This window comes from Scomber scombrus, chromosome 6, assembly GCF_963691925.1.
Source record: "Scomber scombrus chromosome 6, fScoSco1.1, whole genome shotgun sequence".
Classification (NCBI taxonomy): Eukaryota; Metazoa; Chordata; class Actinopteri; order Scombriformes; family Scombridae; genus Scomber; species Scomber scombrus.
Genome location: NC_084975.1, coordinates 28,007,894 through 28,023,909, shown reverse-complemented (window position 1 = coordinate 28,023,909; position 16,016 = coordinate 28,007,894). Strand labels below are relative to the sequence as shown.

The 16,016-nt window shown below is 39.8% G+C and overlaps 2 protein-coding genes across 2 annotated transcripts in view; both read left to right on the top strand.

Annotated features, from left to right (window-relative positions):
- The first annotated feature begins 2,634 nt into the window (after positions 1 to 2,634).
- tcp11l1 (t-complex 11, testis-specific-like 1) lies at positions 2,635 to 13,721 on the top strand. The gene is made up of 10 exons (XM_062420530.1): positions 2,635 to 2,901; positions 3,285 to 3,434; positions 6,545 to 6,677; positions 6,771 to 6,891; positions 7,127 to 7,347; positions 7,629 to 7,765; positions 8,475 to 8,653; positions 8,793 to 8,974; positions 10,648 to 10,820; positions 10,944 to 13,721. Exons 2-10 carry the CDS (start codon positions 3,293 to 3,295, stop codon positions 11,165 to 11,167), a joined length of 1,512 nt encoding a protein of 503 aa, XP_062276514.1. The 5' UTR covers positions 2,635 to 2,901; positions 3,285 to 3,292; the 3' UTR covers positions 11,168 to 13,721.
- A 1,849-nt stretch (positions 13,722 to 15,570) lies between these two features.
- LOC133981406 (homeodomain-interacting protein kinase 3-like) overlaps positions 15,571 to 16,016 on the top strand; it is a 29,144-nt gene continuing 28,698 nt past the window's right edge. Inside the window, 1 exon segment of the mRNA XM_062420070.1 lies at positions 15,571 to 15,916. The gene's annotated coding sequence lies outside the window, so the exon portion shown is untranslated.

Below are 16,016 nucleotides of genomic sequence, written 5' to 3'. Positions count from 1 at the left end.
GGGGGAACGCATCCTGACAGCTTGGACTATTACTGTCAGGATGCGTTCCCCCTCTGTTCCATAGGCAAGGAGGCTCACACATCTTTCAAATTCATACTGCTGACGTATTTCCTCACAACAGATAAGTCCTGTGATTTTCAGGCTGATATCATTAAATTTGACCATTTAAAACAGGGGGAACGCATCCTGACAGCTTGGAATATTACTATCAGATACTGTTCCCCCTCTGTTCCATAGGAAAGGAGGCTCACACATCTTTCAAATTCATACTGCTGACGTATTTCCCCACAACAGATAAGTCCTGTGATTTTCAGGCTGATATCAATAAATTTGACCATTTAAAACAGGGGGAACGCATCCTGACAGCTTGGACTATTACTGTCAGGATGCGTTCCCCATCTGTTCCATAGGAAAGGAGGCTCACACATCTTTCAAATTCATACTGCTGACTTCTTTCCCCACAACAGATAAGTCCTGTGATTTTCAGGCTGATATCATTAAATTTGACCATTTAAAACAGGGGGAACGCATCCTGACAGCTTGGAATAATACTGTCAGGATGCGTTCCCCCTCTGTTCCATAGGCAAGGAGGCTCACACATCTTTCAAATTCATACTGCTGACTTCTTTCCTCACAACAGATAAATCCTGTGATTTTCAGGCTGATATCATTAAATTTGACCATTTAAAACAGGGGGAACGCATCCTGACAGCTTGGAATATTACTGTCAGGATGCGTTCCCCCTCTGTTCCATAGGAAAGGAGGCTCACACATCTTTCAAATTCATACTGCTGACTTCTTTCCCCACAACAGATGAGTCCTGTGATTTTCAGGCTGATATCATTAAATTTGACCATTCAAAACAGGGGGAACGCATCCTGACAGCTTGGAATATTACTGTCAGGATGCGTTCCCCCTCTGTTCCATAGGAAAGGAGGCTCACACATCTTTCAAATTCATACTGCTGACTTCTTTCCCCACAACAGATAGGTCCTGTGGTTTTCAGGCTGATATCAATAAATTTGACCATTTAAAACAGGGGGAACGCATCCTGACAGCTTGGACTATTACTGTCAGGATGCGTTCCCCCTCTGTTCCATAGGCAAGGAGGCTCACACATCTTTCAAATTCATACTGCTGACTTCTTTCCCCACAACAGATAAGTCCTGTGATTTTCAGGCTGATATCATTAAATTTGACCATTTAAAACAGGGGGAACGCATCCTGACAGCTTGGACTATTACTGTCAGATACTGTTCCCCCTCTGTTCCATAGGAAAGGAGGCTCACACATCTTTCAAATTCATACTGCTGACTTATTTCCTCACAACAGGTACGTCCTGTGATTTTCAGGCTAATATCATTAAATTTGACCATTTAAAACAGGGGGAACGCATCCTGACAGCTTGGAATATTACTATCAGATACTGTTCCCCCTCTGTTCCATAGGAAAGGAGGCTCACACATCTTTCAAATTCATACTGCTGACTTATTTCCTCACAACAGATAAGTCCTGTGATTTTCGGGCTGATATCATTAAATTTGACCATTTAAAACAGGGGGAACGCATCCTGACAGCTTGGAATATTACTGTCAGGATGCGTTCCCCATCTGTTCCATAGGAAAGGAGGCTCACACATCTTTCAAATTCATACTAGTGACTTCTTTCCCCACAACAGATAAGTCCTGTGATTTTCAGGCTGATATCATTAAATTTGACCATTTAAAACAGGGGGAACGCATCCTGACAGCTTGGACTATTACTATCAGATACTGTTCCCCCTCTGTTCCATAGGAAAGATGGCTCACACATCTTTCAAATTCATACTGCTGACTTCTTTCCCCACAACAGATAAGTCCTGTGATTTTCGGGCTGATATCATTAAATTTGACCATTTAAAACAGGGGGAACGCATCCTTACAGCTTGGACTATTACTGTCAGGATGCGTTCCCCCTCTGTTCCATAGGAAAGGAGGCTCACACATCTTTCAAATTCATACTGCTGACTTCTTTCCCCACAACAGATAAGTCCTGTGATTTTCAGGCTGATATAAATAAATTTGACCATTTAAAACAGGGGGAACGCATCCTGACAGCTTGGAATATTACTATCAGGATGCGTTCCCCCTCTGTTCCATAGGAAAGGAGGCTCACACATCTTTCAAATTCATACTGCTGACTTCTTTCCCCACAACAGATAAGTCCTGTGATTTTCAGGCTGATATCAATAAATTTGACCATTTAAAACAGGGGGAACGCATCCTGACAGCTTGGAATATTAAATTTAGATAGATTAGATATAGATATAGATATAGATATATATAGAGAGAGAGATATAGATATAGAGATAGAGATAGAGATATATATAGATAGAGATATGTTATAATTGCATTTTAGGGTCCTTTTATTTAGTTTTTAATTTTATTGTTGTATGCTTTTGTTTTTTTTCTATACCATATTTTTTGAGCTGCTGTAGGAATGAATTTTCCCCACTGTGGAATCAATAAATGTATCTTATCTTATTTTAAAAACATCAATATCAATATTAATGTTCGCGTGCACGCGTAGGGGCTCGAACATGACGTCATATTAGCCCCACCCAAAACAGGAAGAGTCGCTTGGTTAGCGGCAAACCATCCGAGCAGGGCTGCGACATAAATAAACAGGACTTTTTTTCTCGGACTAAACAACGCCTTGCTTGTGTTGAAGACGGTAACTAGCTGTGTTGAACCTGTTAATAAATGTGTTAGCGCGTTAATGCCTCTGTGGCGTTGTTATGAAGGAGTAGCTGTGTCATTATCAGGCTCTGCTTGTTGTTGACGCCGACTACAGCTAACGGTTAATAAGTTGAGCTCCACAGCTCACTAACAAATCTCTTTCCTCCGGGCTGCCGACTATAAGGTTAGTAACATAACTACATTTAAAGCTGTGCCAAGAAGCTTTGTTGTGTTTACCCCAGTCTTAGCATCACACTGTGGCACACTGTCTCCTCTCCTCCTCCTCCTCTCTTCCTGTAGGTGATGTCATCATCTCTAGATAACAATAACAAACCTACATTCGTCCTAACTGCCTGTGTTGTAACATGTAACCTTATCACATTACAAACACCTTTTCATCACTGCATGTCTAGCTGGAGAAAAAGAAATAAGATACACAGCTGTTTCATGTCAAATATAATGTTCTGTCACATATTTTTTGCAATCTTCAGGCATTAAGCAGCTCCTCACAGCATTTAGAGTCACTGTGCAGATTGCATTGTAAATATTTAATGTGTGATTCTGCAGACCTTAACATGCCAAAGGAGGCAGACAACCTTGAGGGTGGAGGAGACAAGGAGGCGAAGGAGGAGAAGGCGCAGGACTCTTCTGAGGAGATGGTGAGGAAGAGGGTGCGGGCAAATACTCCGAGCCCGCACAGAGGGAACACTCCACAAGGTGAGGGTTAACCCGATTTCAGATGGGAACTCAAGCCATACAGAGCAACAGATCTGATGAAGTACAATGGTCATTAGTTTAATTGGAGTAGGGGCAGAAACACATCAAGAAAAAGGTCATCCACTTCACGAATTCATAAAGTTTTACATGGATTGGGGCAAAGGTCAACAACCTTAGGCTGTAAACTTAGAGTCCCTCAAAAATATGTTTTTCTTCTTGTTCTTTCTGTTGGATGTTTGAGCTTCACTGTGCAGAATGATGTTATATTAATCTGCTCGACGTAGGAAGTTTCTCTGAGCTCATTGGAAATCAGATTTTAAGGGGCGTGCCTACCAGCAGGATTTGTGACATCACTAGTTCACTAGTAATCCTGGTCCAATATTCAACCAAGACATGTGTGATCTGTCTCTAGATGTTCTTTTTATATGGTATAGTACAGAGGTGTCCGAAGTATTCCTCAAAGGGCCATGTGGCTGCAGGTTTTCATTCTAACCAATCAGGAGCACACAAGGCTTGACTCATTTAATCAACTGATCTCAGTTTTCGGACAGTTGATTGGTCGAATCGTGTTCTATTGATCGGTTGAAACAGAAACCTGCAGGCACACGACCCTTTATGGAATAGTTTGGACATGCCTTGTATAGTATGAAAGAAAAACATATACTCTCTCACCATTTGCTATTTACACACCCAGATAATTAACATAACCTGCATATCTTTTTTTAGATTTAGTGATTCATTTTAAATTGTTGTACACACATAAGTGTGTCAGCCACGATATAAGCAGAGAGGATTTCGTCAATGTGACCAATATCCATGAGCTTAACACAACAGAATGTCTGTTGCACAACTGTGGTGCAGGATGTCGATAATTCATTGATAAATCATTTAGGTTATAAAACATCAGAAAACAGTGAAAAACACCCATCACAACTATCTGGAGTCCAAGCCAACACTCTCAAATGTTCTATTTTGTTCAACCAACAGTCCAAAACCCCAAAATATGAAATTTACTGTAATGTAATTCTCACATTTTAGAGCTAATATTTGTTATTTTTACTTTTACTTTCGCAATAGTTGCCACCTAACCTATTCATTGATTACATGTTGCAGCTCTAATCCATACTGTATTTTAAGTGCGGAAGGATAGTGTAGTGTTGTCAAGCCCTACCCTAACTGCAGTTTAACTTCAGTTATTCTCAGATTAGTAAAAGATAGAAAATGTGCATTTAAATGGGAACACAAACAACCCTTCTTTTGAAGAGAGGGGAAGAAACACGTCAGCCTCACAAGCTCATTCCTTCAGGGGATGACAGATAAACTGTCCTTGTCTGCACTGTCTGCCTGTTTTTAACTCCCCAGCAGCTCCATAGCCTTAAAATAGCACACTGTTGATTTGGTATTGCACTCCTTAACATTGTCAGTCATTATGGAACTTATGGGGGAAAAAAAAAAAAATAAAAGAAAATATATATATGTATATATATATATATAAATGATCCAAATCAATGGAGAAGAAACAGAGATATCCTCTTTTTTTATACAATGCAACTCAACCACTGACAGTTAAGTCTGAGGCTTGACAGTAAAGTCTGTGTTTTGCTCTAATGTAGCCTGGAGCAGTTAGAGACTTTCTAACTCCACATAACAAGATGTTTTTCAGTTTGACTTGTAGTCTTCAGTCCCAGACAGCTCTGACTCAAGTGACATCACACGAGGTAATTCATCAGCTTTCACACAGCTCCCTCTTGACTCACAAATGACTTTATACATTGTTTGTTGACATACCCAGTAGTGCCCCTCAAAACCTGCAAACAAACACTGATGTGTAAACTTGGTGGAGTTCCCCTTTAATTTTCCTCTGGTGTTTCTTCAGCATGTCTCCAAACTGACAGCTTAAGTACAGGTGTGTCTGATTATTTGCTTTGGTAGAGTAGCCTGACCTATACTATACAACCTGTACTGGATTTTTTTATATCAGTACATTGCCGATAATGCAAGAGTTGAAGCAATGTATCGGCCAATAGATTTGTTTTTTTATTATATAAACACATAATCATAATGGTAATTCATTAGATCTGTTTTTGTGATAAAGACACATACTAAGTGGGATATTTTACAGTGTAAAAATCAACTTGTCAGCACTCTGTAATGCTGACACTGCCTCTAAATGACCTCACACTCTAATGTGACACTCCTTTACTGCAGTTGTTTGCTTCCTATCAACCGACATATACTGCACATGGACACCGATATACTGTATCTGCAATGAGTGAATATTAAGCTATATATTTGACCCAACCAATTTATTGATCTTGGTCCATTAAATAGCATAGTTTCAAGCATTAGCATTGGGTTTATGAGTGTCAGCTTGCCTTTAATACTTCGACACGTCACTTTTAATGGACTTGATGGATGCTCGGTGTGTAACATGTTTGGCACACACAGCACAGCCTCTCTGAAACCTAAAGCCCTGTCCGTGAGTTCTTGAATGTTCAGACATTAATCTTGGCTTCAGTTAGGACCATGGTTCAACACCAGTGTTGCTAATCTCCAAGACATGAGAATATCAGTATAAAACTAAAATTGTCCTCCAAAGCTGGAAACCAGACAAATAAAACTTTTTGGACACTTCTTTTTATTTCAAAGGATTAGCACAGTCAGCTCTGATTTAGATTATGCTTCCTTGTCTGATTGTTCCCATTGTGACTTTTATCATGTTTTCCACATTTTTTCATTTGCAATAGCTTTAAGCTTGACAGATGATGACATTGCAAATGTGAGTTGGAATGCATGACTTTTAATTGGCGCTCATAGTTATAAATTGGATTAACCTAGAGCACAAGAATAGAGACAATAGAGATTTAGCTTTCAGACTTAACCGAAATCTTTGTGGATACACTGACAGCTGGATGACTCGAGGGGATTAACACGTCTTGTAGTTGGTGTGTGCCTGCTGACAGTACAGTCACACTAAGTCCATTTGGAACTAAAAGATAAAACTCAGTGTTTGCAAATGAGTTCAAATCCAGTTCTGTTTCCACTTTGAAGTGTAATTTTGCGGAGTGAAAGTATCTTTTTAATATAGATTTACTTTCCCTCCCTCATAGCCAGCCCTCCTAGATTTGTGTCTGTGGAGGAGCTGATGGAGACGGCTAAAGGAGTCAACAACATGGCTTTGGCCCACGAAATAATGGTCAACCAGGCTTTTCAAGTCAAACCTGCAGAGCTTCCTGAAGGAAGGTGAGATTTTGGATACTATCATTCTGGATTCCTTTGAGTACTGGTCTGCTTTCTTGCTGTAGAAGTAATCATTCCTCCCGTGCCTCTGTACAGTTTGGAGCGCAAGGTGAAGGAGATTATGCACAAAGCATTCTGGGATTGTTTGGAAGCTCAGTTGAAGGAGGACCCGCCGTCGTACGACCACGCCATCAAACTGCTGGCGGAGATCAAAGAGGTGAGGCGGAGTGGGGGTTAGTTTATTCAGGAAAGAGCGGTCATAACAACTGCAGCGCTCTGCACATGTGTGCCCTAAATTTAGCTGCAAACATCCTCTCCTAAAATACGATCCTCTGAAGTTGTTTGTATTCTGAGAAGGTCACGGACACAAGGTCTCACAAACTCTGTTCATCCCTCTTCATTCAGTCATTCTATCTTTTTTTCCTTGCCTTCATCATCATCTGCTCATCCAGACACTGCTGTCTTTCTTGCTGCCGGGACATGGACGTCTGCGGTCCCGTATCGAAGAGGTTCTGGACCTGCCTCTAATCCAGCAGCAGGCTGAGAAAGGAGCACTCGACATCGGTCAATTGTCCCAGTTCATTGTTGGGATGATGGGCTCGCTGTGCGCCCCCTGCAGGGACAAGGACATCAATAAGCTGAAGGAGACTGACGATATTGTGCCTCTGCTCAAGTAGGCCAAGAGACTATTATTAGCTCTGCAAGCTCCAGGCCTCTGTTTATTTTTAGATAGTGTAAATTTCATTTCAGTTGATGTTATTATGTTATTATTACTTTCTTAGAGAATGATAAGAGATGAGCTAAAATAACCTGAATGAGTAAAAAACAAGTTGGACTCCAGCTCAGCTAGATTTATAATTTAAAGTGCCTTCGGGACATTTTGAGAGGGTTAAATTTAATGACACATGATTTTCCATTTCCATATCTGGTTTCTGCTGTCATCCCCCTTCTAAGGGCCATATTCTCCATGTTGGACCTGATGAAAGTGGACATGGCTAACTTTGCAGTGACCAGCATCAGGCCTCATCTGATGCAGCAGTCAGCTGAGTATGAGAGGAACAAGTTCCAGGAGTTTCTGGAGAAACAACCCAGTAAGGAGACTGTTTTCCTCATCATATTATTGAGCATTACATAAGAGCAAAAGCAAAGAAAGAATCCTCTTAACAGCCACTTCTTTTGGTTTTTTGGCTCTCTGACTGTACGATTCCAAATAAGAGATTTGATGTAGCCATAACAATTTAATAAAGTGATAATATGCCAATATTGTGTTTTCAGTTTGTACTGCTGCCCCCAAGTGGCCAAAAAAGAAACGCAACTTTAATCATGAAGCATATATTTCAGTGTTTATTTACGTTTTATATACATAAAGGGATTAGCCAGTCAATCAGAAAAGCTATGGGAAATTTGATAATGAATGAATCGGCTGATCAACATTGGGATCTGCTGCTTGTCTCTGTTTATATAATATATATCATAAAATTAATATCTTTGGGTTTTGTACAAGTAATTTAAAGATGTCTTCTTTCGCACATCTTTGGAAAATTGTAATGAAAATATTTTGTATTTTTCTGATATTTAACAGACCAGAAGATGAAACAATTAATAACATAATTTAAATACTAATTGATAATGGAGATTATCTTTTGATAATTATTTCTTAATTATTTCTCCTAATTGACCAGCTGTGTTTTCAACGTGGCCTGCTCTTTCACAGAGTAGGTAACTCCATTGATGTTCCATGTCTGTAGGAAAACAAAGATCCACACTGCATCGATAATGAAATGATCCTTTCTTCTTTAGATGCCTTAGACTATACTGAGAAGTGGCTTGAGGACACAGTGAGAGGCTTGAAAGAGGCTGGGACAGACGGTTCTAGTGCCGCCTCATCTCCCCCACCTTCACTCCTCCCACTTAATGTCCATAATCATGCCTATCTGCGCCTGCTGAAATGGGACAACGCCTCGGACCCCTTCCCAGAGGTAAACACCCTGAGTCCTGAAGCCTGTCATTACATCTGCCTCTCAATTATTTGGGTTTTCTTTCTCCTGCCTGTCATTTCTACATTTAATCCTGCATCTGTGTCTTCCACCAACTGTGTTTCTGCTCTCCTCTCTCTAGACAGTATTAATGGATCAGGTTCGGTTCCAGGAGATGCAGCAGGAGGTTGAGCAGTTAGTGTTGCTCTCCTCCGTGCTCCTCATTGTCTACACTACCACAGGAGAGGCCATCTCAGGCTTGCCCGGACTGATGGAGACCCTTAAAAACACTGTCAACGTCATGCTTGCAGACATGCACATGCCGTAAGTACAAATGCTTAAACTGCTAACAGTCAAAAAATATAGTCACACATATGTTGAAAGCTACACAGCAAAGCTAATTATGCAACCAAGCTTTAAAAGTGGAGTGGAGAGGGTGTGGACGCAGTGCCCCAAAAGAGACTGAGCCAAATAGTATAGCCCCCCTGCAGACATGTTTTATGAAATATAAAGAAAACCTATGCTTTAAATATGTGTCATATAGTTACATCAATCACTTACCCCATTAAAATCTGCTCCTTCTCCCTCATTACAAATCCAGTCCAATCTATGAATATGCAGGTATTTTTAGTTGTTTTTATTTTTCACTGCTGGACACAAGATGTCTCCTCCTTCATTGTAAAGTCCATTCTCAGTGTTTGTGCTCTGGAGACTTCAAGTTTGTTTGTTTACTGGCCCTCGATTGGCTCCAAACTAGTTTGAAAAATCACAAACATGTACACACCTGAAACCCAGATCTAAGGTGAGTACAGAGAAACTTTCTTCTAGTGTCAAACTCTGCACATACATCATTTTGCACAGTGAGGCTCAAACATCCAACTCAAGGAATAAAAAGAAAAACACATTTTTGAGTGAAGGGGAACTTAAATTATTTTTTTTGGAAGTTACAGTTTTCCAGGAACAGTGTTCATTTCATTAGGTCTTAAACCTTTGAATAACATGGTGTTCAATTGACTCATTCGGGATTAGAGTTACATGATGACCACAAATTGTAGTGTAGGTAGTGTGTCCTAGTGGGCTGAATGCTTAGACACATGCACTTTTGAGGTTGCTCATGCGCTCTTTGAATTCTGTCAGAGACCGTCATTTTAAAGCAATGATCAAATTGGTATATAAATAAAAGATCACAAGAATGTGTGTAATGTGAAAGTGGCAATGACCTCACAGAAAATTATCACCTAACCATGCAGTCCCCCTCAGTTTCACAGAGCTTTTTAGTGTCTTTCAGCACATTTGTTTGGTTTTATGGCCTCCGCTTTCATCAACTTCAATTTCAACCACAGTAGGAAGCTGTTTACAGTTAAAAAAAAAAAAAAAAAAAGAGAAACCCACTGCACACTACCTGCCCAGCACCAAACAGCAGATGGACAAAGTAAAAGAGCATGGAGCATTTAGCATCCAAAGAGCCAGATATTTCCTTCAGGAGTTGGTGGAAACCAAAACAGAGCTAAAAGGAGAATAACTATTGAACTAACCCTCCTGTTGTCTTCCCTTTGACTGCACATTTGACTGTTTATAAAGCATAAGGTATAAATTAGCAACTTCATTCCTACCTATTACCACAAGTTTTACACATATTTTTTAGAAATTATGGTCAATAGGCTTCATTTAAATGAAATTTTACTTAATTTTTGAGTTGATGCTTGTTGTCCTCCTAGGTCAAAATTGACCTGAGGAAAACAGGAGGGCAAAGGCAACGTTTGCCATAACAACTTTATGTCATGTCAGATTGTTCTACTTCCAAGTGGCAAAAAAATCAGTCAATGCAGATTTAATATATAATGCACCAATTTAAAGATGTACTCCAGGCAAATAAGTGTTGCACTTCCGTGAAGTTGGGGAAGTTGTTGTCTCTTTAACTAGCTCAAGTTTTATAATTCATAACCATTTTGTGTTGCAATACTGTACTGAAGTAAATACTTGTTGCCTGTCTCAAGGTTTTTTAGTGCACAGGATGCCTTAGCAACCATTGGGGAGAAACTGTGTGTTGACCTGAGTCAGTGTCTCAGCCAGCATGGCTACTCTCCCTTCTCTGCTGACCGGAGGAGCACTCTGAAGGGGCAAATCTTAGCCGCCATCCAGCCAGACAACACAGTCCGCAAGTTGATGGGTAAGAAGTGACATGATGACTTTCTCAGAGGGTAGGAGCGCAGCCAACAGCTCGTGTTTGACTTTGTGGATTATGTAGACATTTATTTGGCAATGACACATAAGTCCTCTCCTCTCCTCTCAGACTGCCGGGTTCAGACCTACCTCCTGGCTTCCCTGGAGTCCAGTCAACACAAGACCCCTCCTCCTCTCCCAGGAGGTCTGGCCCCAGTCAGCAGGGAGCTGAAAGAACTCGCTGTTCGCTTCAGTCGCCTCGTCACTTTCAACAAGCTGGTCTTCTCCCCTTTCTACCAAAAGATTCTCCAGAAAAGCCTGACGTCAGAGGAGTGTCCCAACGCAGAGACATAAACACCACACAGTAGAGTAAGACGGATGTGGAGAGTTGTCTGTAGTTTTGCAATTTCCCCCTCACGTCTAACGGTTAAGTTTTAGAGAAAGGAGTTGAGGAAGCTGATCTGTATTCAGTGAGCTAAGCTGGCCTCGCAGAGTGTGTGCACCTCAAACAAGCGTAATTAAAAAAATAAAAATAAAAAAGCACTGGCTACCATCGCAGTTGCATTAACTCACAGTGTTGCTTATGTGATAAAATCTCAGGCCTCATAATTGTGACCTTACAATGGCCATCTTCTCTTCTGTTCAGTATTGAAATAGTTAGATACTCAAACCAATACGTGTTTTAGCACCAGAGCTACAACAATGATTACTGTTACCATACAGTCACTGAATATAAACACATTTCTATCCACAAAGCCTACAAAAGAATCGTAGCTAAGTAGAGTACAGAATCTAATTAGAGGTGAAGTCAACAAGGTGAAGAATCATGGCCCGTATTTATTAAGGAAATAGGAGATCAGTCCTTACTTGGACTCTGATTCTCCAAGGGATGCATATTTGTCCTGTTTTGGCCTTAAGTAAGTAAACCTAGTAATTTTATTAATTGTTAATCTCTTTGTCCTAAACTGTTATCAGGATTTGGCCATCAGACACGCGTGCACATTTTATGAGACGTGTTATTAAAAGATACTGGTTCGATTAAAAACTGGCCAATCTTTTGTGTTGGATGCAAAGCAAAACATGTGCTGCTTTTGATGGGGCTCACACATATGAGAGGCTACTTTGGACTTTAATTGCGATGTTTCACAATAAGGTAGTAGGCATTGTAAAACGATCTATGGACTGGGCTGACATGGTTTATTTCATGCAGCTGGGACAAATTGCCCTCTATTTTAAATGATATATTTATACATTTAAGTCGTGAATTTTGCCAACGACTGACAGTCCAATGCAAATGGCATCACTTTAAGGAGAGATTTAAACTATTTATTTTGGCATTATGTTTAGTATTTTCCTTGTTATAGAAAGGTGTGAGGTTACGAGAACTTTGGTTCCTGCAGGGACATGTTCTCCTTTGCATCACCCACCAGACAAAAAAATTAAATTTTGTCAAAATTGTTTCCACAAACCTCCTTGTCATCAAGCATTCCCAAATCACCTCTCCTCCCACAGAATGTGCCTGCATGTCTCTGCCTGACCTGCATCTCCTGACAGGTTAGGACACCTTTGAAACTCTCTGAGATGGTTTTTTTTTCTTTTGCTTTAAAAAAGTTGAAAAAAACAAGACCATATTTAGTCCCGATTGATTTCCTGCTGTGAGATTCTTAATAAAGACAGGCCATGACAAAGTAGTCAATAACAGCTCTTTCAGTATATGACAGTTTTCAAACTCAGTGGCACTGACACAGTTCAGTTAATACTTAAAGCGTATTGAGGTTTTGATACCAAACGGAGGCAGCTGTACAGCACACACAGGTAAAAGACAGATGACTACATGCTGGGAAATACAGTGGATACACACTCTTAACACCTTTTCTTTTTACTGAACTTTCTCATCAATACCCTTCAAATGAAATTAGTCTTAACAGTTTTGTTTGGCTAGACAGCAGTTTCCAAGCTAAGGGGTCAAGACTCCACAAGGGGGTTACTAAAGGAATCACTTTACCACAAGCTGGAATAAAACAAAACACAAAGTTGTATTTATTTTTTCTGACTTTTCTCAAGTGCTTGGTTTTTATTCTTGTGTAATACTAGATAATTCAGTCCTCTCAAAACACAAGATTAGATGAATTAAGATTGGATAAAATGTTAACGTTGAGGAGGGATAAAATAACCAGGTGGAGTGTCTGTTTTGGCTAATGCTGCAAATTGAATACATATAATTTAATACTTCATTACACCGATGTAAAAATCATTGCCATAAAATAGTTTGGCTCATTGAATTGCAATAACATGCACAATGGCTCAACATACCCAGAGCAAAACCGTATGGCAACAACTCAAACGCTTATAAAACAAAAATGTGAGACTAAACATTTCATTATTTTTAAGTAAGGTCATTTTGCAACAGAAAAAAAGGTGTAGATGTTTGATATCCACTGTATGTGCACAAAAGAAAGTTCTTATCAGGTACTGCTCAGTGTTAGACTAGATTTGACGAACATGATCAGAATGTATTTGCAAGTATCGAAGGGAAACCAGACTGGTGTTATGGACCAACTAGAATGAACTGTTGCTCTTTTTAATTGTTATTTAGTAATTAAATTAAGTTAACTTATTTATAACATTGATGATGGTTTATAAATATGTTTTAGAATATTTACTGTTCACAAGCACCTTGCTTTGCTGTTGAGTCTTGACAGTTCTCATGCGTATTTTACACACTACAGCCTATTAGATTCAACTTACCGCAGAGTAATGACAGTGGTCGTAATGTTTCTTCACTCCTCCGGGCTTCACCTATTCCGCTAATTACTGACACGTGTTCATTGACTGATTGGGTCAATCGCACTGATTCTTGTCTTTGAATGTCCTTCCAACATGTCAATAAAACATTGTATGTCCCACACAGGAGAGTCACGACTGTCACTTATGTTATTTCACTGCACAACATAGCATTTCACAGACTGTATCGTCCTTGTAGGTTTATAATGTGACAAACACTTCATTCAGCAATCATTTAGTGGTTACTGACTCATGTTAAAACAACACATAAGAGTAACCATCAGTAAGATTTTCACCAAGGTGATTTATATGTAATACACATATGAGAAGGTAGGTGGAGCCAGAACTGATTAACAAACTGATATTAAGTAGGATTTGCATTATTAATGTAATTGAAACAGAATACACAGTCTGTAACGTGAGTGAACTGTCACTTCCACCAAGGTTTTTGTTTGCCTGTTTGTGCATGTATGTGTTTGAGCACATCTGCATTAAGAAGCATATAACACAGGAGATAAACAACATGAGGAGACGAGGAAGAAAACAAAAGGGTAATAAGAAATGTAAGTGTGTTAGAGTTTACTGCCTCCTGATTGTTAGAATTGTATTTTTAAGGTTTGCTTTCACTATCAGCGTGGAGTCTTGAACAACAATTAAGTTTTCTTGAGTCTTTGATGTCCACAACCTGATATATTTTTACATAGGCTTTTACATTTTGTCTTAATACTGTGAGGGCAATTTCTCTGGGAGCTTAGTCACCAGCTGGCTCCTCCTTTGGTTTTGGGTCACTTGTTTTAAAGGGACTGTGGAATTTTAATGATCTTTTGTGAACCTCAGTTAAAAGGTGAAATTGGCCCAGTTCAGCTCCGGGTTCATTGTTGGGTGTGTGTGTGTGTGTGTGTGTCCTACTCTTAAACAATGCCCTAGCAAATGTATGTGTGTAAACATTCAATGGGATGTCCTCATTTGTTAAATTCTTGTTTAGGGAGGGGACCCTGCGCTTTACTAGCATGTAATTATGGACAATTCCATTATGGTCCGCAGTATTGTGAGCCATATTAGACTGGGAAGGATGTAATGAATAATGGGTAAAATGCATCTGAGCCATCGTCACTGTTGTTCAGGGCTTGGTCAAAGCAATGGAAGGACTACTCTTAATTAACATGTATCTTTTTAGATTTATAGATTTTTTTATAGAATAAGAAGGCTGTTTATCCCTCAGTAAATAATCACTAAAAGAAACTATGATTATAATTATGACCATAATTAAACAACATGCAAGCATGTAATAACTCAGAATCTAAGAAAAAAATAGTTTACATGGCACATCACTACACTACACTATATATACATAATAATACACTTACATACATGTATGCTACATTGTATAATATAAAAGAAAAGCAAACTTGCGAACAATTTTTACAAAGAAAGACGATATAAATATAAGACTGGTTTAAATCAAGTCTTGATAAAACATAGTTTAACAATTGAATCTACGTAAAAGGGGGATTATAGAAGAGAGGGAATTAAATAAACATTAACAATATGCTCAGGGCATCATGGTGTGCCTGCTGCATGCTCACAATGACAATATTAGTATGATTATGTTAAACTTTAGCATATGTATAGGCTACAATTTTAGTTTAGTTTGTTAGCATGCTGACAGTTACATTGCCCTGTCCTTCTTTCAGGAGTACTTTTAATTTGGAGAGGTCATTAATCTTTTGGAAGCCTGAAATGACACACAGCAGAACTTGTTAAAGTAAATGTTCCTTATTTCACTGAACGCTTCGCATTGTAGCTCTCTCTCTCTCTCTCTCTCTTTCTCTCTCTCTCCTCCCCCTCCACTCTCTCCTCCCTTCCTCTTCTCTCTCTCCTCCCCCCTCTCTATCTCTCCTCCCTCTCTCTCTCCCCTCCCCTCCCCAACATTCCACACATGCGGAGAAGCAACAAGCTACTGAACCAGCAGCAGCAGCAACAGCTAGCAGCCAGCAGTTACCTCTGTCGGGGGACGAGGCGTATTAACATGCAAAAGTTTAGAAACACGGATTCCTCGTCCTGAATAGACTAAAGAGCGACGCTTGGTGACACCTGAGACGACGTTCGACACCATGGGGCATAGCTGGCTTTCTAAATAGCTAGTTATTGACGTTATTTTGGAGCTTCAAATGTGCCAAAAGTCGCTCGGTCTCTCTTTCGTCGTCGGAACAAGATGGCAGCAGCAGCATCGTTGCAGGATTTGACTGTGGTGCGGTTCCTCATTGCTAGCCTGTTCCTTGACGCTCTGAGTGATACAATTTACTGGTCTTACTGAAGGTTAGTATATGCTTATCTGTTAAAACGGGCCGTCGGTCACGTTTATTGCTTTGTCGCTTGTGTCGTTTCAAGTCTCGTAACGTAAAAAAAGACTTCGCTC

Bases quoted from the DNA above. Each gene is read 5' to 3' on its own strand.
- tcp11l1 (XM_062420530.1), top strand. From the start codon at position 3,293: ATGCCAAAGGAGGCAGACAACCTTGAGGGTGGAGGAGACAAGGAGGCG. The intron at 6,678-6,770 runs GTGAGATTTTGG...GCCTCTGTACAG, and splicing joins GCAGAGCTTCCTGAAGGAAG to TTTGGAGCGCAAGGTGAAGG. The intron at 7,766-8,474 runs GTAAGGAGACTG...TTTCTTCTTTAG, and splicing joins GTTTCTGGAGAAACAACCCA to ATGCCTTAGACTATACTGAG.